Consider the following 25,814-nt stretch of genomic DNA (forward strand, 5'->3'; position numbering starts at 1 on the left):
ACACACACACACACACACACACACACACACACACACTTAATTAGTGTTACTGCATTAAAGAAGACTTTTGCTCTGCTGTTGGAGTTGAGTCTAGTTGGCCCCTAAACCATTTTTAAGTTCCGTTATATTCTCGTGACCCCAACAGTCAGAGAGTTATGAAGCTGACATATGAATGTGGCATATGGTCACTAAATAAAAGAAATGAAAAGAAACCCATCACTCCTGGAAATCTCATGTGACCCTGTAGCTATATGCCAAATGAAATGAAAACTCTCATTAACTGGAATCATGCAACGTCTTGGATGTTGTCAGTAGCCTAAAGGCGCTCGCTCGCGCTCGCGCCCGCCCGCGCGCGCGCGCTCTCTCTCTCTCTCTCTCTCTGTGTGTGTTTAAAGCTACAATATGGCAGCCCAGACGGGGAAGCCTGCATCCCGCCCTCATCGGCCCCTTAACCAACACCAATCAAAAGCTGCCAAACCGCAGTCTTCCGGGTCGTTGAAGAGCGACGCGCCGGCTCCTGCGCGCGCTAGTCGCAGCCGCGGAGCGATGGTGCGCGGAGCGTCCGGGGACGTCGGTGTTTCCTGAACCCCTCGGAGGAGCGGATGCGATGCCGGGGAACATGAGCAAAGGGGACGCCCCGACGAGCCGGAGCGCCTCTTTGACGTTCACCATCGACAGCATCCTCAACCTGAGGCAGCGGGACGGCGGAGACCGCGACGCCGCGAGGAGGCAGGGGGACAGTGGATGTAAGGGTGATTTCGAAGCGCAGTACGAGGAGGTGTGGGACGTCCGGAGGAGACACGACAGCGAGTCGGATGGGACAGGTAAGTCCGCTTATTTAATTATGTCTGTCCAAAGTGATGTATCCAAGTCATTACTACACGTATGTATAGTTTATAGGCTGGTAGATGCGTAAACATACTTGAGTATGGAGTAAAAGTAGTTTCTGAACATGACTGGGTGAATATCTCTGACTTGGAGGGTGCCGTTTTCATATCTTTTATTAATCGTCTCAATAACTGTGTGCAGCCGTTTTCGCGTGCGTTTTTGCGCACGGAGTGGCGGGAGTGTGTGCTTGACTTTGCCGCTTCATTCACAGTGAAGCCCAGAGTCCACCGTGCGGACCGCGGGGACAACACGCCGCCGCTGCCCGCCGGCTCCTGCTGTCCCGGGGCGCAAAGTGCGCACGGCGCCGAGGACGCGTCCGAGGCGCAGCAGGAGCAGCAGCAGCAGCAGCAGACCAGCACCGACACCAAAGCCGCCGCGGCGAAGAAGAAGACGCGCACCATCTTCTCCAAGAGACAGATATTTCAGCTGGAGGCCACGTTCGACATGAAGCGCTACCTGAGCAGCTCGGAGAGGGCGTGCCTCGCCAGCTCGCTGCAGCTCACCGAGACGCAGGTGAAGATCTGGTTCCAGAACCGCCGCAACAAGCTGAAGCGGCAGCTGTCCACGGACATGGAGGGCCCGCTGGCCGCCGAGCACTTCCCCGAGGCGGCGGGCAAAAACGCGCAGCTACCGACTTTTTACAAGGACAGCAGCCTGCTGGGCGGATGTTTGTTACCCGTGCCCTTCCCCGTCATCTACCCGACCGCGAACGCGGCCCCTTACATCTATTTCTCCAACGCTGGGAAGTACTTCGGCCTGTTCGACGCGGACTGACCTTCTCCTCCGTTTTGGGATGTTTTGGCTGCGTGGACATACAGACAGTCAGCCCCCCCCCCGTTCGGGCTTCGGATGAGAGGGTCACCTATTTTATTTGATTGGGTTTTTTTTATATTGATTTGTTTATAAAAATTCTACAAACTTTGATGTAAACATATCAACTATATAATCCAAATACATGCATGTGCCACTTTTTTTGTCCTTCCCTAAATGTCTATTATTATTATTATTATCATCATCATCATTATTATTATTATTTCTATCACTATTGTTATTTTTATTATTATTATTATTATTATTATATTTTCAAAGCAGAGGAAGAGAAAGTTGATGAATTGCGGATGCCTTTACTCGCGCAGTAAACGTCATCTGGACTGAATGTAACGTTCAAGTATAAAGCTTCATCAAATACTTTTTTTCGTCACCGTCTCTCAACACTAGCGTTGGGATCTCCAAGTTTCTGTGGAGCAAACGCTTCCGTTTGTATTTATATGGCCTTTTATTTTGTATTATTAATATTAACATTAAAGTTAAAAACACGCGTTTGTTGTCACTTGATCTTTCATATGACAGACTGTTCGACTGTGAATACAGTTATTATATCATGGCAAATGATGAATTTTGCAATAAATAAAAAAAGCGTAAATATTCGCAGCTGTTGCAGTGTGTGTGTGTGTTGACTTAAAGATGGATTACATCATATTATATCAAGTCTGACGTGGTTTTAAAAGACGAATTTCCAGATTAGACAGATTGTTTTTTTATTTTTATTTTATTCATATTTTAGTTTAAAGCACGTTAGTGTTATTTCATAAGGTGTAGAAAGGTCAAAGATTTTTTCTCTGCAGAGCCAAACTCGGGGTAATACTTTTTTTTTTTTTTAAACTCCAATGTTCAAAACTTGCTGTACATTACAAAAATTGGCTCCGGGTTAAATGATCTGCTTCACGAACGAATGAGCAGAACTGGTTGGAGTTTCTCGTCACAGTCTGGACCGAGTTAAGTTCAGTGTTCATCGTTGTCATCGACTCTCTCCGTGCAGTGAAGTGTTAAATTGTCACATGCTCTTCAACTTCTGTTTACTTGTCCAGACCCACAGACAAAGTCAGTAATGGTCCGGTTCTTTTTTTGCTGCCTGTGTGATTCTGAACTGTAATTTAATAGTTTCCATATTTGCAGACTCGAGAGTTTGGTTCATGAGTACATGATCTGCTCTCAGGCTTTTCCAGAGGCCCAGCCGCTCTCCGTTGAAACCATAACTTCATAACTGCTCAGATTCGGAGGGCTGAATCAATTCTTTTCTATCATGAAATTAAATTCATGGTTGTTGATTGTTAGACAAGCTAAAGCTGTAAAATACTGCTACTAACTTCTATAAGAATGTAAACTGTGGAGCATAACATTTCTTTACCCTAAACTGCAGGGGATTATTAAAAAAATGTCCAAATACAATTTGGATTGTTTTTAAAAACTGCGACCAGCGTGAGGTAAAAGACAAATCCTGTTGAAGTACTTCATACCAAGGACAAAAAAAGTTGTTATCCATTTGTAGAATTTGACTACATGTGGCATTATTGCTTAAAAACATAAGTAGCTTGAGATCCTGGACTTCGGGTCACTTGTAACGAGTCACAGGTCGAGTTTATTTCTTTGCCAGAAACAGTCAATCTGTTTATATGTATACACACAGATGTATATTTCTATAAATCTACATAAATGTATATATGTAGATATATATGTGTGTATATATATACAGTATATATAGTAGAAAAGTTTCTGTCCCAGCATGAGTTACTGCTTAAAGTGTGTTTAACATACAACAAATTGACATTTGATTGCAATTTTATAATTTGAATGTTTTATCCAGATACTGTAAAAGTCATAATAACATATCATTATATAAGAGGACAGCAGTGTGAAAGTTATTGCTAAAGATACGTTTCACAAAGATCAGGCTACATTGGGACAAAGCGAGTGTAAAGTAGGTTTGGCCAACTGATAGTATAATGTTAAATTTAACATAAGGTTGACTAAAAGTATGCATATTATTTGTTAATCACAGTTTTGCTTCTGGACCCTGACGCTCTTTGGGTTTCTTTTATATTGTGTAAATAATATACCATGAACAAAAGCAGAACAAAAGTTACGAAATAGTTTGTTTGCTGACTTAAATTATAGTTTTAAAACAAAGAAGTTATAAAAATAGGCTGGACAAATGCTTCCTCATAGAAACACAGACAACTGCACAAGTAGACACTGACTTAGTGTTAATCAATTTACACATCATCAGCTTTGTGTAACAACAACAACAACAGCAGCATTTTCATGCAGCACAAGAAATAAACACTCGACCATTAAGGTGGGTCAGGGTATAAGCTACGGTCGTCACACTGTGACACCACGGGCTGATTTGTCAACGTATGAATCCGTGCCGTTTACATACAGTGACTTCACAGCTATAGGGCCGTCACATCTCGCCGTTTGTTTGTTAAGCGTTGAAAATACGCTCAAATAAAGAATCAGGAGTTTGCGTGACTGGTGAGGAAAACACAGTCAGAGGTCCCCCCCCACCCACCACCACCACCACCACCACCACCACAATCTGTTTTTCTTTGCCGTTAGAGCGCATGAGTGTTGCCGAGTAATGCATCTCTGCACAGAGAGCAAGAGAAATAAGAGAAAATGTGTATTTAGGTGGACTTGCATCAGTGCTTCTGGAGAGATTTTTTCCTAAAGGGCCCCGGCAAGCTGCACTTACACACCGTTTCCGGGTCACTTCCCCCTTCACCGCTGGAGCCTCTCGCTGCTTTCTCCCTGTCACAGCCATTCAAGGCCCCGTCGCTGTTAACCTGTTCACTCAACCACTTAGTCTGCCTGCAAATCTGTTGTTCTCTCTGCTAAATTCCTGCCTGTATACCTTCGCTGTGCATGTAGAGTTGTACTGTATCTCATCATTCCCCACAATGGAGCGGGATGTTGTTTTTGCACAAAGGAAATGAGTACAGTTGTTGCTCTAATGTTAAGTTGAGGAACATTTTTATTCTGAAAATGTTGCATCCCTAATGAAATGAGTAGAGAGGGAGATACAGATGGCGTTCTGATGTTTAAAATCAAAAAAAGAATAGTGGTATAGTTGAGATTTTAGGAACTAAAAAAAAGCACAAAAAAAGTCCATGACATTTTTTTTTTTACTTTTGCAGCTGTGAATTTTACCTAATTTTGTGTGTCAACCTCTATGTAAATAGAATATTTCTGCAAGACATGCAAAGTATTGCAAAAATAAATATACCTGTTATATAAGTGTTGTAAACTTTTAGCTCTACTTTCTGAAAAGTGTGCGTTGCAAGCTTGCATGTTCAAATAAAGTTTGAAATATTCTAAATATGATATATTTTGAATCAAGATCCGTTTAAAAACACTGAACTTTGAGCTTTTTTATCTTTTCGAATCATAATCATGTGTTTATTGCCAAGTATGTTTTCAAATACAAGGAATTTGCTTTGGTGTTTCGGCATCCATAACAAAACAAATTAAACACTTAATACTTTAAGTACTAGGAGAAGAGCAGAAAGTGAAAAACAACACAGCAAAATTAAATATGGTAAAAAAAAAGTTAGAATACATAGAAGAATGTGCAAAACGGAAAAATTTGCAATCTGTCAATACAGTATTACTCAACATATCTATATCAAGACCTCAATTATAGGGTATATGGTCAAAGCCGCAGTCGAGTGTTTTTTTATATATGGATTTAAAGTGTTTTAAAATATATTCTAAGTTTCAACCTGTAAAATCCGACCTGCAAGTTTGTGCATTTAGCTCAAGTGCGTGTGTGTGTGTGTGTGTGTGTGTGTATGTGTGTGTGTGTGTGTGTGTGTGTGTGTGTGTGTGTGTGCGTGCGTGTGAGAATTTGAATGAATAGTTTGGTTACAGAAGACCTATTTTACTCATGCAATTACCAATATTACTAATGTAACAATAATAATTAAACATGAAACACCAATAATTGAGATTTATTTAGTGACGTTGATTCTGTTTTACTGGTCTGTTTACATGTGGACTAGGGATTGTTCATTAAATGTTATAATTATGACGACTAGGTTAAAGGTTTATAAATGGGGAGATTAGAAGTCGGCAGATAATGACTGCAAGTGAGTACAAATGTCCTCACAAGTGCAGTATTAACAGGTTTGTGTGACGGAGTGCCCACTCGGCGTGTCTTGGAGTGTGTCTGAGATGGGTGATGGGTAGTGGGGGTGGGGCCGGGGTCGGGTGGGGTTTACAGTCGCCAGACTTCCTGACTCTCCCCGCTGTCGGACACTTGTGAACGCAGCGTTGGCTCTTTGTGTCTCAGCACTCTGCTCCGCAACCACAAGGTTCAAATGACCCCACCGGCTGCTCGCATTCTGCCCCGAGCCGGCCTCGTCTGTCAGAGGCAAAGAAAAATCCATTAAAATCTCGACCTGATCAAAAAGACGCCCAAAGCCAAGACACCATATGCACTCATTTAGGGCTATCGATGACTGGCGAGCATTGTGGGGTAGTTTAATACATGCGATTGACTTACTGCCAACAGTGGCAACAGTGACGGGTTGGAGGTTTTTTCTTCTACAAAAAGGAATAGAGCTGCGAGTCTGGCAGAGGTATTCGGGGCTGATGTGCACCTCAAGGCCGTTCCAGAGCTGTCAGCGCGTTTCTCCAGCATGACCATCAGTAACACGCGCAGCACATGGTTTCCATTCAATTCTAAATGTATGAATGCAGAGAGCTATTGTTTGAAATCATTGATCCCAAATTGCAAGTGATAATGTGGTCCCGCTGAAAGATTTTGGGGGGAGTTTCTCTCATGCTATACCAGCATGCAAATATGTGGAGACGTGACCTGACCGCCACGGCTTCATTCCACCTTCGGAGGTGCCATCGAAAGACCCTGTGAAGTTTGGATAAGTCGTTTTAGATCACACTGAGAAGACTGAGGAGGTAAATGGAGACCTATGTTTGCACAAACTGCAGTCATATTACTACCTCATTGTGGCCTGCGCGTGTGCGTGTGTGTGTTGGCTACAGGATCTTCATCTCGCCCTCGTCCCAAAGAGGCTGAAATGTTGTCAGACCCAATTTCATCTCCTTGACGCTGAGTGTCAGCTTTGATTGGGATTTCCATATCAATCATTTACCACTGGCCCTGTTTGTAACCGGATCCGCACGTATGAATCGTTGTTAAATAAAGCCTGATAATGAGCCATTAATCTGAATTCACACTACTTGGCACCAACAGACTCGTTGCGCCGCAAGCTTTCATTGTGCATTCTCAGACGGGATTTATAATTACTACCAATTACTGTAAATGCCGCCCCGAGATAGGCTGGATCCGACGCTGCGGTGGCCACTAACTGGGACGGCTGTGTTTCATTTTGTTAACATGATGTATTCGAGCTGAGAGGTAACTGCTGCAAAATACTATAAAAGCATTTTTTGCATCATCATGCGACTCCTCCCCATTAAAATGTGTGAAGACAATTGGACTAATGTTTTATATTTTGTTGAGTTTGTTGCATCCAGCAATTTTCAAACCTTGAGAAATTTATCATTTCAATCAAGAGTAACGGTTTGCGCATGGGTCAGCACTGTGGTTGTCCGCAAGAAGTTAAAATTGACCTGTTATCCAGTTTTAACCATTTTGATTATACACTTGAGTTGTCTTTAACTGTATTCTTTAATCAGACGAAAGATCGTAGCCACTGGACGCCTGAATGTTAAAAGCCAAACTGGGCAAACATTAGCGGCAGCTCGGCCAAACAACGACGGAGTGTTGTACCGGATCAATCAGCAGGTTTGTTTGTTTTGGAAGAGACCTCTGTGGATAATTAAGTTATAGATAAAAACCTCCTGAACAATAAATAATGAAGGAACCGGGAGAAGCTGTCTGCAATGTTGTGACTGAGAGCCCCCTAGTGGTAGAAAATGACACATTGTGCCTTTAAGACTCATCTTGGCACATGTACTGTAGTAAACAGTGGAGAGTGACAGAAAACTGAGGTAATGGTTTGAAAGGGTGCCAATTGTTGTATTGCCAAAATTGAACTACAATATGATATTGTCAATGTAATTCTGAAAGAGTAAAATAGGTGTTTCAGATTAACAAATAGGACATTTGTTCTGTTTAACTCTTGAATATGAAGCTTGTTTTCCTGCTCTAGACCTTGAATACACTTCTTATTTGTATTAAGGTTTTGTTCAATATTTCTGGTACCTCTTTTTAATAAGACGCACTTATTAAAAAGGATGCCATATTATGGAAAATTCAGTTTGACTAGTATTTATCATTATAAATGTCCATGCTTTGCTGTATTGTGAAAAATATCATATTCTTAGTATGCGCTAAGAAAAAAACCCGCTTTCTTTTAATTATTTTTCGATAATTCAGTGGGTTTAGTTGGTTCGTAAAGACATTGAAGTTTTCTCAACCCATTAATCCAAAAAAATCAAAATCTCGACATTCATAGTTTTTCACTGGTCAGTGACAAATTGTCCCCCGTATTTGTAACTTTCTAAAAAAAAAAAAATAAGGCCCTTAGACAGTAAAATTAACAAAAACAGTATTTTTTGCAATAACCCATGAAGATAAATGGATTGTGGCCCAAATTCTTCAGAGTTGCTTTTTCGGTGGTTAAGTCGCAACTTAGACCACTGGATGGTCTTTGTCTTACTGATGAAACAAAGATGTGAAAAGACAAAGGAAGTTCAACGCGGAGGCAGAATAAACAACCACCAGTGAGTTTTCACAACCTGGCAACAGAAACGATGGTTTTAGCTTATAAAAATTCATGAGCCATTAAGAAACACGAGATGCATTAGTTAATTAAAATAAGTGCATTATTAAAAAGTGGTCTTTTTTTTTCTCCATATTTCCATTTTACAGAGTCCCTGAAAACTCTGTTGTGTACTAAGCACTGGCTAACAGGGTGGTTTGTTCAAAGGACTCGGTGACGCTACACTTTACAACATAAACAACACCCCATTCATTATGACCCGTAACTTGATAGTGACTGGGGGGAATCTGGACCCTCCCGCCAGGCTTTCAGAGGGGCTATTGATCCATTAATTCTGTCGACTTTAGTGGTCTGCAGTGACAGAGTGCCTCTGTAAATTGAATGGGGGCTGAGGGATTACAATGACCGTATCTGATGAAAAGGTCCTGCATGAGTGGCAACGACATAAATAAAGTCAAAGGTCATGCATCTTAGTCTCGCAGGGACCCGGGCTACTGTGTAAAGGAATATCTAATATCTCATGCCAAAAGGCTCCCTAGTGGCAAACATGTCATGGCAGTGAGGAGCCACCAAATGTCAGCATATGATCTTCACACTTTGGAAATACTGGAGTCTGGAGTGGGGAGGGAGCCGCAAGGAGGACAAAGGCACCTGGAGGAAACTGCTTTTGCATTTCCATTGGAAACAAGTGCCATTACGGAAATTGGAACAAACTGTTCTAATACAGTAACTCCCTTTCAACTTGGCCAAAACTGAGGTCAAGTTGTTTGATTGGAAATCAAGTGTGTAAATAACCAAACTTGCTTCAGCATGTCAGATTTTGTGTATATGGCTTTATGTAACCATTGTTTTCTTAAGGGTTCTTGGAAGAAAATAGTCATATGTGCAATTTTTGATCAATAAAATACCATAGAGACCATACCATATCATCCCCTTAGTTTTAAATGACCTACTTTGTTTGCTTCCATGTGAATTTACTACAGGCCCTTTTCAAGAAAATGTAAATTTGAGATTTATTTCATGCATTTTAATTATTTAGCACCTGATAGTACAAACATGAAAGTAAAGGAGGGGCCCCACAACCCCCTTAAGGATAATGTGTAGAGCTAATGGATGGATGAAAACGAGCGGAGAGAGTGATGGGGGAATGACATGGAAAAGTGGGGGCTGTTGCACCACAAGGAAAACCCCAAAATATACATTTTATCCATAAAAAAAATTCCATTAAAACAAATCAGGTTGACTTCAAATTACCTTAATTCAGTTTGTGGTAATCTACTGGTATTATCAAAGAGGACAGTAGTTTTCATCACAAAGGTTTGTTAATTCACTGCAATTTTAGTTCACTGGAATATTGTTTGGGACACTGGGAAAACCTTATCATGAGAAGCCATACCTGCGACATTAAGTAGTCAACAGAACACTCAGCCCCAAGCTTAAATTATTTAAATGATCTATTTTTAATATAAATATTTCAAATAAACACATTTTTACAGTAATGAATATATGAAGATCACTTTCTGTCAGTTCTCAATCAGAAACATGAGAATAAGTGCCATTATATGGCAGGACAACCTTCCGTTCTCTAAATATAAAATATTTCTATCATAACAACTGGAATTCTGTATATTGTGGCCTCAATTATTCTTATTTATTTGTTGGTTTCTTCATTGATAAAATACAGTTAGTTATTGTTCATTTAAAGTGAGATTTTAATCTCACCAGCACAATCCTTTTTTCTGTTTTCTATAGAAATAACTTTACTTGTAAAAATTGAAAATTGAAGCGTTAGTCATTATCAGACCATCACGACACCTTTTTAGTAACAGATGTATTTTGGGGGGGAAAAACGGGGACTTCATAATCACTAGGGAGATGTGACCATATTGTGTGTTTCAATATTTGCTGTGATTTTCCACCGTTTATGACAACAACAGGTCACTTCATTGTGGCCTCCGAGATGAAAAGCCCTGACCTTCGAGGGCACCGATCTAGCCAACTTCAAACTGCATGTCATCTGACCTCGGGATCAGCTGGCAAGCTGCTTCACACAGCCGCAAGGCAAAAAACCGAGCACGGATGAAAGTGAAAGTATCACTCAGAGTGACGGAGGCTATGGAAAGCATTTAATAAGTAGAATACATATTCCAAAAAACGTGTGCGATGCACCCCCCCCATCTTTAAGATCAGCGTCCGCGCACTGAGCAGAAGACACACCGGTAATCAATAGTACAAGTTGGAGGAAACAGATATTTGAGACTAATGGACACTGGGAATTGCAGCTGATAGCTGCGAAGGGGCTGAAATTCATATTGATACGGACATCACAGGCCAGTGGGCTCCAAGAGGGCGAGGGGAGGTCACAGGTTGCTTTGACAGCCTACCCCCTCTTAATGGAAGCCCTATCGACTGAATCGGAAAGAAGCTTCGGTGACAAACGCACAACAGAGAGGCACAGAGTCTGTGTACGCTCGCCCCGGAATAAATGTGTCTCTGCATGGGCGCTCAAACATGTGCATCGCTTTTTTGTGTGTGTGCGCGCGCGCGCGCGCGAGTGTGTGAGTGTGAGTGTGTGTGTGCGCGTGTGTGAATGTGGACATATCAGTTTCTTAGTCGTCAGGGATTCGTGTTCTGACCAATAGCGAGTTATTAGTTGCTCGATAATGACTTTTCGTATTTCTGCTCAGGGCCAGGATGAAATCTGAAATGCTCATCATGCTCTTTAATTGTGCTCCTGTATCACATCATTTAAAAAAACAAACAATTTGAATGTGTTGATCAGTGTTTCTCACCATGGTCTTAAAGTTCCATATAGTAAATCGAGGACAGCGGCCTGCATGTGACTGGTCGAGACCATATGATTTTACCGATTAATCTTCAAACATGCTCCTCATTCATCAATTTAATTTAAAAGCCTATTTTCTCAATCAGCATCTTACTATCTTACAAGCATAATGTCAAGCGTTAGAGACGTTTCTGTCATTTGTAATTTAGAGATTTCTTTTTTATGAGAGTGACATCAAGGCAATTCTGTCAATCAATCAGACTTTGACTATGATGTTGAATAAAATATGACCATCTCACACCCACGTACTGTGAAATATTAAACCAGAGCACTCAGAAAAGCGCAGACCTCCACCAAGGCTGAGAAATCCCCCACCTATATGCTGTCTTACCCAAAAACTGCATTGCCATCTCCATCTGATTTACATATTTTACAAAAATGCCAAGTTTTGCCCTATCTCACTATGGTGACGATTCTTTCAAAACATTCCTGGATCCCCTGTGACCATGGCCGAGACCCATCTTCGATGAAATTTTCAATCAAATTGGTCCATTACTTTTTGAGAAATCCTGCAAACAAAAACCGAACCAATCACACAACCTCCATGGCGGAGGTAATTAGAGAACTACTTTCTTCTTACAACTCATTCTTGTCTTTGACACCACAGTGATGTGAGGTCTGCCTAAAGCAAGAAATCTGCTCCTTTAAAACACTTACTCACTGTTCTGCTTTGCCCTCAGTGGCCAGAGGCTAGTTGACCTTTCAGACCCAGTTGTCCCCTAACATTATGGAGTGTGTGACAATCTGGTGAATATCATTTATCTCAACTTTTAACGAGCTCCTTTTTATGGCTTAGTGAAGAGGCATTTTCTCAAATGATCCAAAGGGTTTTAATTACCTTAACAAGTGGGAGAACTTTTGTTAATATGATTGGTTTCCACCAGCTTTGCGCGTAACCATTGTAATCACGGACGTGTCATCAGAGGAGGACGCGACAGAGGGACGTACAATGAAGGTAAACAGTAGAAGCAAGATGGCTGGCCGTATCGATTACCTGCTAGCATAGGTTCTATGGCAGATATCTTTTACAAGCGTGGACCAACTTCCCACGATAAGAATTAGTAGAAGACTGTTAGGTGCGAGGCGAATGACATGTAAGATATATGTGTAAATAACAGTGCCCAGAAAGTTGATATAACTAGCGTATATAGTCTTTTCTCAGCGCTGGAGTTCTTGATTTCGGGTTCTGTTGGTTTACATACCGTCTACTTGCCAGATATGTGAATAAGAGATCAGATAACACATGAAAAAAATAGGAAATGTCGGCGTTGTTCCATACAAACTGCTGACTCAATATTATAATGTCGTGTGAAAGTGACAGTGTATCGACTGCTGGTGTATTTCCTGCCGATTTACCCTCGTCTTCCAGGCTGTTGGCGACTGGGAACACAACTTGACCCACATCTCTCACCGCAAAAAATGCAACCGACTGCGCAGCTTCCTCCTGAACTGGCAAGCATGTGCTCCCAGCTCGGGCTCCGACCCCGAGGGCTGAGCAGCTGCGCATCGCTCAGCTCATCCAGTGTGACAGCCCCACATCTAAAGTGCAACAGCTCAGTCATGGGAATTTATCATCTGTAAACACACAAATCACTGAGCAATCAGCGGCTGAGTCCAATACAAGCAGAGCTTGCGTCGATGCAGTAAAAAGGACAACTACTCCCCGAATAGGGATCATTGGATTGTGAGCTAATAGCCCGAGTGGCTGCCTGCCAGGTAGATGCACCTGCGGCTCTTAAACAGACTGTGTCATCGCTGCAGTTAAACCATTACATACGGCTGAGGAGTACCGGGAGTGCCATTAAACAACAGCTGCTGAGACACTGCCTTTCGTCTCAACGGCAGTAAAGCAGACAACATGAGTCAACAGCTTGACTCCGACAACGTGACATTTTACACGCCGTATCACAGTCGTAGCAAAACAGCAAGAGATTGTCCAGTAAAACCGCAGGATTTGGAGGGGAAAAAACAGACCGTAGAAAACTAGAGGGTATCTGCTGTGTTGACACCCGCATAGACTGCAAATAAAGATGTTAAGTGAAGGCAAAACATTAGGTCTGCCCCCTGGTGGCAGGCTGCAGTAAAAGTCCTAAACCTTGGCCTGGTTTAAAATCTTTAACACAAACAAATACAGTGCATACATTTCAGAAAAGCTGATTTGGAAACTGAAATCCACATGTTTTACTCTGTCATTTATTCTGTATTATCAACTATGGTGTTTTCATTCAAAGGGTTAAAACGTTGTTATATCATGACTGTCACCAACTGAGGTTTTGTTAAAACCTAACTGATGACTGCTGGGAGTCACTCTGAATAAAAGCCCTAACTGAACACCTTAAACAAGTGGAACAAATAAAACCTCACTTAGTGATGAGTTAAATCATTTTGTGGCAGTGGGACACACATTAGCCGTCATAAGAGACAGTATTAGTATTTTCAGAAGGTTCTGAAGCAGCGCCCGTCACTTCAGAGCTAAACTGTGACGCCGCCTCGGTGCCAGAAGCTCTGACCCTGTTCACCAGCTTTCTTCCTTGTTGGAATCTCGTCTGAAACGCAATTTGTAACAGCCCGATCATTTCTGTGTGAACCAACTCATCTGACACAAAGCCAGTGGCTCCGAGTGATATGCCGATACAGACGGTGCGGCCAAACCAACTGCTCCATGACCTACTGCCATGATGGACACTCAGCTATCATACTTCATGCAGAAAAGCCAGCCACTTTACAACGAGGTCAACGAATCGCAATCCATTAATGCACAAAATGATTTTTTTTAAAACTACTGTATCTGCTCGCAGCGGTGAGGGCGGATCGAGCATCTTCCGCTCGGTACATTACAGTCAACAAGTGGATGCAGCCTGACAGCGGCCTGGGGTGGAGCTCTCATCAACATCATGATCTGACGCTCAAAGGACTCATAAAACCTGTCAGCTGCCATCGGAGCCGCCATCAGCACGCCAGTCGACATTACTCATCAGCCAAGACAAACAATGTGCTGAAAAGGTCACAGTTCACAGCCACTTAAGACTGTCATCAAATGTCTACGTCAAAAAAACCCACAAAAAAATCATGCAATTTCATGGACCTTTTGCTCTGCACTCTAAATCTACTATTAATGTATTATTACGGATACTAGAGTATTCACTGAAGGCGTAATATGCGTGTTTGTCTGTGATTTTCATAAATGAGAAGCTCAGGAACAAACTGTACAAGCCTTTGGAAATCACAGATTAAAACTTCCCAGGCGGAGAAGTGCTCGGAAATATTGTTGCTGATGGAAAATGAACAGATGTGAAAAGAAAGAAAAGAACAAGAGCGGTTATTTGCTTCTGGACTAAAAAATGGAATTAAGATCTGATATTGAGTAGAGATTCCGTAACAATGCAAACGGAAGAAGTCTAATTACTATCAGCTAGTTCTGAACTAGTTATTCAAAATATTCCCAAAGCTAAAGATATATACTGGGCCATCTGTAACATTCAGTGACATCTCACCCATGTTGTCAACAATCCACAGTATTAGAGTGCCTCTGCCTAAGCCGGTCAAAGTTTTGCTCTCAGGCGTTTCCCATTCACACATAAAGTATCTTTCCTTGTATTTTTTTCAACAATAACATCAGTGAGACAATAAAAAGCCAAACTCCATCTTCTATTAGAGATGGAGGTTCAAAACTACCAAGCCAAAGCGTAGATTCCCTGTGTTTTCTGTGTTTGCAAAGCGTGGAGCTTTAAGAATCAGGTGAGCGGTAGCAAGGTGACTCGACAGCAGCGTTTCTTCAGCGTTTCCCCTGAACTCAAACAACGCTTCATAAATATCTGCGCTTACTTGCCTTCAAATCCCCTGGTGTCCAAGAGAAGATGCAGTTTCGGGCAGACGGATGCTCTCAGCCATGTATTATTCACCTCTTTAATTCCACCGCCCTGCGAAAGAGGAAAACAAGAGAGTTTGTGTTCATTTTATTTATCTTTTAAATCCACAAATAGACAGCTGCAAAATGCTCCTGGTTAAACATTTATCACTGGCTGTCAAAACAAAAAAACGTTGGTATTGCTGCTCTGTGATGATTTTTATTTTATATTCGATTTTATATTTGGACATATTCAGGGTAAAAGAGGTCAATTTTCTTTTGTGAAGCATTATGTGCTCTTAAATACAGAACACCATACATTTGTCCAAATGAAACTTAAAAACACATCAGTTAGATGAGTGTTAAATGTCAGAGCGTTGAATTTATTGAGCTTAAGTTTGGTGGTGATTAGCTTAGCATAAAGAAAAAATGGCGTTACTCTGTCAAAATACACCTTCAAGCTCAGGGAACAATTTACAGTTTCACAGGAAGTTACAAAACTGAATGCATTTCCTGGAAATCCAATCCGACCAGGCAAGCCGTTTCCCACAATTCTAGTCTTTATGCTAACAGCAGACATGTCGCCTGTACCAATTACCTCATCTCATACAGAAAAATAATCATATGAGCATATTTCCAAATATGATGCACTATTTCTTAAAGTGGCTAATAGGTAATAAAACGTTATGTGTTACAAGCCATGCAGTCAGACAGCAGTTTGTGCATTGTTTTTGTCCGTCAGGACCAATTATTGCTATGACACGGAGAACCCCAAAAAATGAAATATATAAAAGCTGTTACAGATGAGCTGCTCAAAGCCATATTTCAAACTCGATGATGTTTAAACTCACTCACACAGGGGGACTTTCAAACCCGCCCCGTCCCGCGGACCGGAGCACTCTCCCAGAATGCTCTGAGATTTGCAGGGAAGTGGCTGAACAGATTGTTATGTCACCATTAGGGAGCTGTAATAAAGTCATATTTCTTTTGCATTTTGCATGACTGGAGGGCTTTCCACTCTCGCCTGTCTGCTCCCCTCACATCAGCCGCCCGTAAGTGGAGCAGTCCTGGGCTGCAGGTTTTGCCTCGCTGCAGCCAGAGTGTTGTCTGTGCCAGATAGCGTTGCATGATTACACTCAGCGGCGCACAATTTTCTAGACGGCATCATAGCAGGAGAATGAAATGTCTCAGGCCTCATTAAACACCCGCATATTTGGAAATTAGAAACCAGTTATTCATCATGGAGAGGGAAATTAAATCTCTTAAAACAGGTCATTAATAATCGACATGAGGAAAGACTGCTTCGTGGAGATGCTGTGTGCAAAACCTCCGGCTTTTGGATAACCGCAATCTAAAAAACATGTAATCTTGATTTCCCCCCTGTTGCGAAACTCACAGGCGTTGTTCGCACGCGTCATCATTTTTGTTTTTGCTTGAGATTTGGTTGTGATAAACAGTGACAATCAAGTGCATGAAATGCATTGTGTTTCCTCTGAGCTACAAAACACTAAAGCTGTTCTGACAGATACGTTGTTTTGTTGTTGCCAGGAGCTGATGAAAATAGAACAATAATGCTTTCTGCTGAGAGAGAATGCACGCTCGCGTGTTAATATTGTTCACATTTTCAACTGATATGCTGAATATATGGCTCAAACTTTGCCTGCTTTCACATGAATATTTGACCAGTTGCCAAATCTTCATCATCAGCCGGTGTATTTTAGGGCAGCAACCTCGTTATGAGAATATAATCCGTCTATTTTTCTGCAGCCTGAGGCAAAAAAAATCAATTAGAAAGGTTAAATGTGTAGAGATCATTTTTCTTAGAATTTGGCCTACACAAATTTAGCTTGGGCGACGTTTCATTAAGGAAGATCTGTTACTTCCATTCTCCTACACTGTTACCATCCGACCAGTGATCCTTCTGCCTGAGTCTACTGAAGCCAATCGGTCCTTGGATGCTGCTGTTTGGATTCTATTTCAGTCCTGCAATTCTATCTATCTTTCTTTCAGACCTACTAAACCTCCCCATCATCAAAGTCAAGGTTCCCAGAGACCACCTGCCAGCTCTACTCCACCACCACCACTAGTGTCTAGACTTTGTGTGTTTTAGTCTGCCATTGTCATATGAGCCTCCGCTTAATGAAGATGCATCACATCGATGGGAGTCTAATGACCGCGGAGTCTTTAACTGTTGCTAACCTTAATAAATATTGTTGTAAGTCCTTCCATTTGGTCTCAAACACAGCCTATTCAGCCCAGATTTCACATTAACTTATTGAATACAGTGAACATTCATATTCATTTAAAACGCCACAAGGTTATTTTGCTGAACAAGGTCCACTTTAGTTTGTGAAGTTGACTTAATAGTTCAGAGCTAAAGGACAAGAACTCATGAAAGCGAAATGAGATCGTGTAGCTCTGGGGGCTTCAGACCAACAGAGAGCCTCACTATAAAAAATAAAAAATAAAAAAAAATCAACACCGTCTTTCAGCAAAAGTAAACAAGTGGCCAAATTGTCCACTAAGACTCTGAGGTATTCATTCCTGGACGACAACAATCTTCATCTCTTTGATATAGACCTCTAAATGACTTATGGATTTTAAATATATGAATTGTGTGCGTCTGTATTACCCACTCTGTGATCCCACACAAACTTGTTGAAAGATTACATTACCAGCCTTTTCTCGAGTGGGCATTTTCTGCCGCTTGGCTCGTCCTCGTGCCTCCCTGGGTTTAATTTGAGCCAAAAAGAGCCACAGGATACAACTTCCAAGGCATTAGCATTCTCAGCAGTCACCCAGCAAAATATCAGATCTTGCTAGTTTAAAGTGACAGGGTGCTTAAACTACAGTACATGGGGGTAAGAAACAACCGCCCGCTGCTAACTACAAACACATCGTGTAAGGCTCATGCCCTTTCATGTGCCGCAGTCGGTTCCTTACAGTACTTCCCAGCACTATAGTGTTACACCTCCTGGGTATGCATGCTAAGGCCTTTTAAGCACTGAGACTTCATGATGTGGTTCAGAGCAATTTGCAATGATGTGATGGAATTGGCGGAGGAGTCCAGCACGATTGGTCTTTTAATTCATTGTCCAAGTGTTTGGTCTCATTCTGCAGAAGCTAAACCGATTAAAGCAACGTGGATTTTGCTCTCATGTCGTGTCTTCGTTCTGCCGGCTACTTCACAAGTTTTCATGCAAAAAGTTTGTCTGGCGGAAGATGGCAGACTTTGGCAGCCAAACTTTGCGCGAAAAATGAATGCAGAGTCAGCTATGTCACACACACACACACACACACACACACACACACACACACACACACACACACACACACACACACACACACACACACACACACACACACACACACACACACACACACACACACACACACACACACACACACACACACACACACACACACACACACACACGTCATGCACAATTTGCCAGTTCTATGTCAGATTTGAACAAGGATTCATATTTGCTCAAGCTGCAGCCACTTTTAAGAACCACGTATCATTATTTACACGTATATGTATATATATGTTCGGACCCAATTTTGACGCGATCATGTCTGAAAACAGCTTCAAACAAGACTTCAGAAAAAACATCATGCGTCACTCTTTACTATATTGAGGAGAGGAAGAGCCAGTTCCTTAGAATTATAATGCTGATTTTAAGTCATGCACCCAAAAAGTAGCCAAAATTACCAACGCAATTGCCACCTACTTAAATAAAAATGCTGAGTGACAAAATAACCCAAACTACTACTACTGCTGCTTGGTAGCTTTTTCGAGAGCTTTCTGCTATAACACACATCGTCATCAGTGTGGTTGGCTTTCCACGGACCTGTTGACAGAAGAGGAGCGGTTATGATTTCATCTAAAGTACTTTTGAGTTACGGCTGAAAGCCCTGGAAAAAGGCTAGTATGTGGACCTTGAGTTGACATTGTTTTGCCGAGGCCCTTTCAAGGTCAAGAGTGAAGCTTCATGTTTAGTTTTGGTTTTATCTCAGTTTGGAGGATGGAGAAAACAATGTAACAACAAAGCATGAAGTAGTAACAGTTGAGGTTGCCCGTCCGATTGTAGCAGCAAGTTGTTGAAAAATCTGTAGCACTGTTACATCCCCTCTTCAATATGGTTGTCTATGAATCTTTTTAGATGTTTATTGCACTTTTGTTTGAAGCGCTGTCCACTGTTGCGCCTAGCTTTCATGATTGGCATGACACTGTGCAGCGTTTCCTCCCTGTACCATTTGCACAGCATCCACTCGCAGCATTTTGAAACATCCTGTGCACAGGAAGAGTGGGTTGAAAACAGAGCCCCTCGCCGACTCCAGTGGTGAGAGTAATTTGGTGTAATTGCACCGTGGGTGAAACCTTTGAAGACCCAGTTTGTGTTGTGAGTGAACTAATGATGATTCGAGCTTGTTCCCTTGTCAATAGCGATTAGTGGCCTAAACACATTTACAAAGCAGATATTTTTATCATGCAAAATTTGGTGTCCCATTTTAAATACATTTTTTTTTTCTTAAGATGTTTGTCACGGCATACAGTTATTGTGTTCATCTAAAAAAAAAAAAAACATAGTCATTAGTTGAATTTGTACATAGTCAGTAACCATGAGGATCAACGGTACATGACCACGAGTGGGATCAACCATGTGGAAGGGACAAAAGAATATATTTACATCTTAGCTGCAGGGAAAAACTGTTGCGGTGACAAACAATAAGCAGTGTGAGCTGACTCGAGGCTTGAAAGGCCGCCGCTCACACCACATGATATAGATTACCTTCTGGAGATCTGGGCAACCCATTAACGCCACTGTTTGATCTCAATGGCACAAATTGATCCAAGGTGAAGAAATTGTTGCGTAATTATGATTGATGATGACAAGGAGGGGAAATGATTTGTGCCTTTAAATTCTCAGTTCCTTAGGAAGCTGAAATGAAATGTGAAGACTGTGCTGATGAGATTATTTAAGCTACAAAGCACTATTCACTACAGGTACACATTATTTAATTATGGGACTAGTTTCCACTACTGTATGACTAGAATTCCACTTTGGCACAAAGGCTGTTTTTTCTGGCCAATACAGATAAATTTAAAGAATTAAAAATCATAACACAATAATGGCCGACATGTGTTCATATTTACATAATATAAGCAAATCATCAACAAGAGCACACAGACCTCCGCCAAGGCTGAGCAATCCTCCACCTATATGCCATTTGACCTCCCAAAAAATTCATGGATCCCTCCCAAAATGTAATCACCCGTTACCATGACGAGGCCCATCTTCGATAAAATTTTCATGCAAATCCATTCAAAATGTTTTAGTAATCCTGCTTATAAACAAATCACATTACCTCCTTGGCAGAAGTAATAAAAAGATATTTCAAATTTGTTTTTCAGAGTTGATCTGGAAGGTGCATTGTTGACCTTGGAGATTAATTATGTAATGTTTCACCTCAACTTGACTGGAATTTTCCTGAGCTTTCAGCTGCATCTTGTGGCCTTCATTAGCAGAGGGAGTTTACCTTGTAGTCATAATATCAAATGATATAATGTTACATATGATATTAGTTGTCATAACAATGACAACTGAACAATCTTGATGACAACTGAGCAATCCCAAGAGCTGGTGAAGTTCATAAGATGTGCATGAAAGCTCCAGACAATTACTGGAAACTGAACTTCTTTGCTAAACGTTTATCATGTTCTCTGCCTTGGATTAGGATGTTAGCATTAGCGAGTAACTGTGACACATACTAAAGAACATCAAACATATTTCTGTCATTTTTTTCTGCCACAATATCTTCTTGTATATCAGAAGTACGTGCAGATATTCATATAAATAATTTGGGTCGATAATACAGTACCAGATGACCAGTTTATCTATTAAACAGAGGTCATTTCAAAGTAGATCCTGAAGGAACTGGATACACTGTTTATGCAGGAGATTGACAATATGGAACACATTACAGCCAACACATCCGCAACACATTAATACGACTACATTTAAGTTTAAGGCCACGGCCCAGGGCTAAACATTAGTGTGAACAAAAGCACATTTCATAAAAGGACCCTGCCTGTTGACAAATGCGTTCAACTTAAAAACACACACTCAAGGTGTTTGCTCACCCATTCCATTTTTACATTTATGGTAAAGTGAAAGTTTTTACAGTAAATAGTCTATTTATTATCATGCCTTCTGTCTTGATCCTGGCAATCTCAAGAATATAACGCCAACAGATCCCAAATCCGTGAAAAACATGTATGAGACACAAATCCATGATTGCTTTTCATACTTTCTGCACAGACACCCAAGCCTTCGACATTTTCTTCCGACAGCCTCAATTGAGCAGGAAGGATTTGTACATTGCCGGGGCATCTGTGACTCAGTGTCTAGAATAACTCTCTAAATAAAGAATAAAAGCAATCTGCTCTCGTTTCACTCAGTGCACCTTTTCCTTCCCTGTTGCCAGGGGGATGACCGAATGCATTTCATATGCAAGCGTCGCGGTTCACTGCCTCCCGAGCACAAAGCCGAATCATGTTCCACTTTAAAAACGTTAATTTTGCATTTTTAATGACTGGCTGATGGCTGAAAGTAAAGTGAGCGCCGCTTACAAGGGAAGATGTGATGTTCTGGAAATCCTCCCCCGCACTCCTGCACTTCCTCGTCCTGGAATAAATGATCTCTCCTGGTCGGACCTGGTTTTATATGTGGACCTGTGGTTCCTGTTTCGAGAAAAGGAGAAAAAAAGAGCATTTATCTATATTCAAAATAAGTGTTTTAAATATTTAAAAATTATTGCTGCACACACATCATGTGTTAACTTGCTGCAGTGGAATCCAGTTAGTCAAAGAGATTCCTCAATCTCATGATTGATTAGCCTGATGCCAGGATTATCTCTTGTTATTTTAAGGCATATAATACAAGATTATGACTTAATGGGATCTGTGAAATCAGCTGGAAGACGCCGGGGGCCTCTCTCATAGAAAAGTCTGCAAAATGCAGTTCATGCTACAGGCAAATTGTGAATTGCTGAGGTGAAACTGTTGACCGAACCTCTAAATCCAAAGGGGAATATTTGACACATAAAATCATCAATGCACCACACATTAAGATTTCAGATTCGCAGCTACACAGCCCGAGTTTGAGGTCATCCACAGTTTTTGGTGAAACACCCTCCTCTTCCTTGACACAAACCACTTCCCAGGGGATAGTTCGCTGCCCAGTGATGGGAAGAGAGGTTTCAAATGTGTCTGAGATATGAGCTAAGTGGTTAACAGCACAAATTCTGGTAATTAGCTTGTGCTCAGTGCTGTCATAATCAGAATTGCATCTGCTTATGAAAGAAAAAAAAAAAAAAACAGGGCAAGAAAACAAGAGGCCGGGCCTCCCCAGGGTCAGTGCCCACCGCAGCCTGGATTATGGCACCAAAGGAATCCTGGGAAGCGTGTATTGATTTGGCCTGACACTCGCTGCCACATTTAGCTTAGCCACTGCTGACTCGCAAGGGCTTCAAGCAGTTATCTGCCACATTCTCTACTATCTTTAAAGAGCAATGAGAAATTACCCCATGCCGTAGAAGATTTATCATCACATAATTAGCCCGGTGCGCCTAACGGCTGATCTCTTTTGACTGCTAATACGAGCTTAAAGTTCATGTGCACAGGACTATGCTTAATTAACTTTTCGCATGGGCATGCGGTGACGAAAACACTGGCCTTTATAAACAACATTTGTTTCACAGATTGCCTGGATGCTGGGCTGCGCTGCGATGTCTGATCAGTGCATCTGCTGGATGCCACAGACAACACTATGATACACCAGTACAGATAAAGAGGGCATTTTTCTTTTTGGAAGGCAATCAATAAAATCTTTTCATGATGGGATTCATAAAGTCCATTTGACATACTCTTTCAATGCAGGTCGAGTGGCCTTCTTGGTGGGCATCGTCCGGCAATCCACTGACTGCCGGTCCTTAACTTTGGCAAGGGGTGCTGTGGTGCACACACTGAAAAAGATCAGAAGATGCAATTAAAAACTGTGGTATGTGAATCTTGGGGTTAAGATGATGTCACAATGACATAAATGAAGATTTTAAGGTCTTAAAAAGACAAGATAGAGCATTCTTTTTTCGGAATTATCCCACCACCCACACAGTCCAATGCTACAACAGTGTTGAAATTTACAGCTCAAGATAATGTGTTGAGCAAGCAGCCACATTTAATCCCAATTTACCCCAGTAACATTCTCTCCGTTAATGTTTAGTGAAATTTTGTCCAGTGTCATGAGCAGATTTGACTCCTCACATGCCCATTGTTCACATCTCTACCCAGCTGTAAACATCTATTCATCCGGCGCTGTTGCTCCGCAGGATTCCGGGCAACTACTTTGTGCAAAAAAGCAACTCATGGCAAAAATTTGACCGGAATCATCCAACACTTAAGCCTTTGGAGAGCCCATTGGCTTTAAGTGGCCAAATGCCATGTTATTTTATTCATGTGATGGCACTTGTGCACCCTTTAGTCTGGCACTCTCCTCAAGCAATAGTATAAGTCTCACCCCTTTCCCCTCTGACAACTGTCAGCCAGATCTGATTTCTCTTTTTTAAAAATGTTTTCGGTTTGATTTAATTCTCTGGGCAACAGTTGTAACATCATAAAGCATCTTCCTCTGCATCTCTGTCAGCTACAAATGCAGTTGTGGGAGCACACTGGACGAAATGGGCGAGGACAGTTTCACAACCGCCAGGGGTGTTATTCTAGGATCGGGCTGGAATCAGAAGTTTTGTCGGTTTCAGTTAACCAGGGCGCTGCTAAATGGCTTAAGCCAAGCACGGGCGAAAGGCTGTGAGATGTTGCTGCATGACAGCTAAAGTAGCTGGACATGTACCCAGCCGAAAGAGCCCTCGGGCTTTCTCTTCTTCATGACTGACTTTTAAGTGTTTTATCCGTGGGTAGCAGCGATAATGTGCATTAAGATCAAGAACACTTATTTCAATTGGCTTCATGTTTTATTCTGGCCCTAAATTTGGTGGTGTCTAGACATGTGCTTCGCCGAGAATAACTCACATGGGAGGATCCCCCTACTTTAAGTATGCTAACATTAATCTTCTCCATTATTATGTTGCCAAGGGGAATTTCATTCTTTAGCCTAGTTAAAAATACAAAGCCAAGGCAAAATGCTTTCTCTCTTTACATATACAACATATGTTAATGTATGAACGAATATACATTAGTGAGGGATTACTCTATTAATCTTTATTCTGCTTCGAAGGCAACAGATATTGATATCAACTGGGATATCTTGAGTTTGTGGTTTAAAGGATTTGGTCTATATTACATTTACTTGAAAAGAAGAGAAGAAAGAAAATAACCGAAACCAACACTGTGTCAGTCTACGTGTCTTTCAACATTTTGACTCCCCCAGCTTGTCTGTGGCACTCAGTCGCAAGCCTGTTGGTTGTACCGAGGACATGAATCTTTAAAAATGGATTAAAAATTCATAGTTTCCCCCCACTTTTTTTAATTTTTTATATATAGTATCCAACCTAAAACAGCTGGAAATGTAGATTACTCAACCAAGAGTCAACTGTATATTTGTCGGGGGACTATTTCAAGTTTGCGCGTTTGGTGGACCAGCGGCTATTTGTGGCACCTGCAAAACACTTCCAGTGGCCGTGTTGATGTAGAATCATGTAACCCAGCGCCCAAGGAATATTGATTTTCAACAGATTTACTCGCACTCTTTAAAAAACAATGTCCTCTGGAAAACGAGGTCTCCGCAGATGTCATTATACCAAACACCAGTCTCCCACTCTGCACATCCCACCACATGGATTACTCTCACATGTTCTCCTGCACAACCTGGAGTACTCCTGTGACATATTGCACACATGTTTTATACGTATGTTACATATACTTCGTTTCATGGTTTTTTCGTTATTGCTCTTCTGCTTGCACTGACAGTATTTAGCTTCTATCATTTGTTTTTGTGATGCACCACAAACACCAAAGCAAATTCCTTGTCAGTGAAAACCTCCATGGCAATGAACCCGATGCTGATCCTGACTGTCCGTAGGTAGAAAGGCGTGTGGTGGCCAAGGCAACATGCGCTTCTTTCCCTCTGGCAAAAGGAGCCATCGCTCCGCGCCTGGCGTAACAACCATGGCAACAGCGCAGACCGAAATGCCTCCGGACGCGCGACGGAACAGACGTACAACCAGCGAGAGCAGCGAATCGTGTCAACTGTCAACAGACCGGAGCGGAGCAGAGAGGAGATGCCTGTGGTGACGATTCCACAATGTCTGCGGACGAGTGTTGCCGAGAAAGTTTGGAAAATACCAAACAGGGGACAATCCGTCGGCGGCCGCCATCTTGGTTGTTTACACAACGTCCCTACTCTTCCGCGCGCGTTATCGTATAAACCCCGCCCATTATCAGATACACGCTTTTGATTGGACGAAAAACTCCCTCCCCGCTCCCCTCGGACACCGACAGCGACGACGCAGGTGAAATCTATCAAAGGCCATTAGGGCTCGGGGCATAGATATTATATGAATGAAAAACAAAACTATGGCCAAAACGACACAAGCGTTCAACTCATTTTCTGAAAATGGGCTAGAGAAGGGAGCGTTTGAGGTCAAATTCCTTTGTGCTGCGGAG

At 41.8% G+C, this 25,814-nt stretch overlaps 1 protein-coding gene and 1 long non-coding RNA gene across 4 annotated transcripts in view; one reads left to right on the top strand and one right to left on the bottom strand.

Annotated features, from left to right (window-relative positions):
- The window catches only part of LOC118319041, an 85,166-nt gene that overhangs the window by 58,888 nt on the left and 464 nt on the right, over nucleotides 1-25,814 (bottom strand). For 2 of the 3 annotated variants that reach the window (XR_004795898.2, XR_007031748.1), the window contains exons 2-4: nucleotides 23,063-23,161; nucleotides 21,768-21,878; nucleotides 15,109-15,203 (exon numbers count right to left, since the gene is read on the bottom strand). This is a non-coding gene — a long non-coding RNA (uncharacterized LOC118319041). Of the gene's footprint in view, nucleotides 1-15,108; nucleotides 15,204-21,767; nucleotides 21,879-23,062; nucleotides 23,162-25,409; nucleotides 25,549-25,814 lie in introns of those variants that run through there. The other variant, XR_004795895.2, reaches the window with a different exon arrangement.
- On the top strand, nucleotides 472-2,316 carry LOC118319030 (homeobox protein HMX2-like). Its single transcript, XM_035649082.2, has 2 exons — nucleotides 472-824; nucleotides 1,100-2,316. Exons 1-2 carry the CDS (start codon nucleotides 608-610, stop codon nucleotides 1,660-1,662), a joined length of 780 nt encoding a protein of 259 aa, XP_035504975.1. The 5' UTR covers nucleotides 472-607; the 3' UTR covers nucleotides 1,663-2,316.

Source organism: Scophthalmus maximus, chromosome 12 (assembly GCF_022379125.1).
Source record: "Scophthalmus maximus strain ysfricsl-2021 chromosome 12, ASM2237912v1, whole genome shotgun sequence".
In the NCBI taxonomy this organism is placed as follows: Eukaryota; Metazoa; Chordata; class Actinopteri; order Pleuronectiformes; family Scophthalmidae; genus Scophthalmus; species Scophthalmus maximus.

Coding starts and splice junctions, on each gene's coding strand:
- LOC118319030 (XM_035649082.2), top strand. CDS start 608: ATGCCGGGGAACATGAGCAAAGGGGACGCCCCGACGAGCCGGAGCGCC. Junction 825..1,099: donor CAGCGAGTCGGATGGGACAG/GTAAGTCCGCTT, acceptor CTTCATTCACAG/TGAAGCCCAGAGTCCACCGT.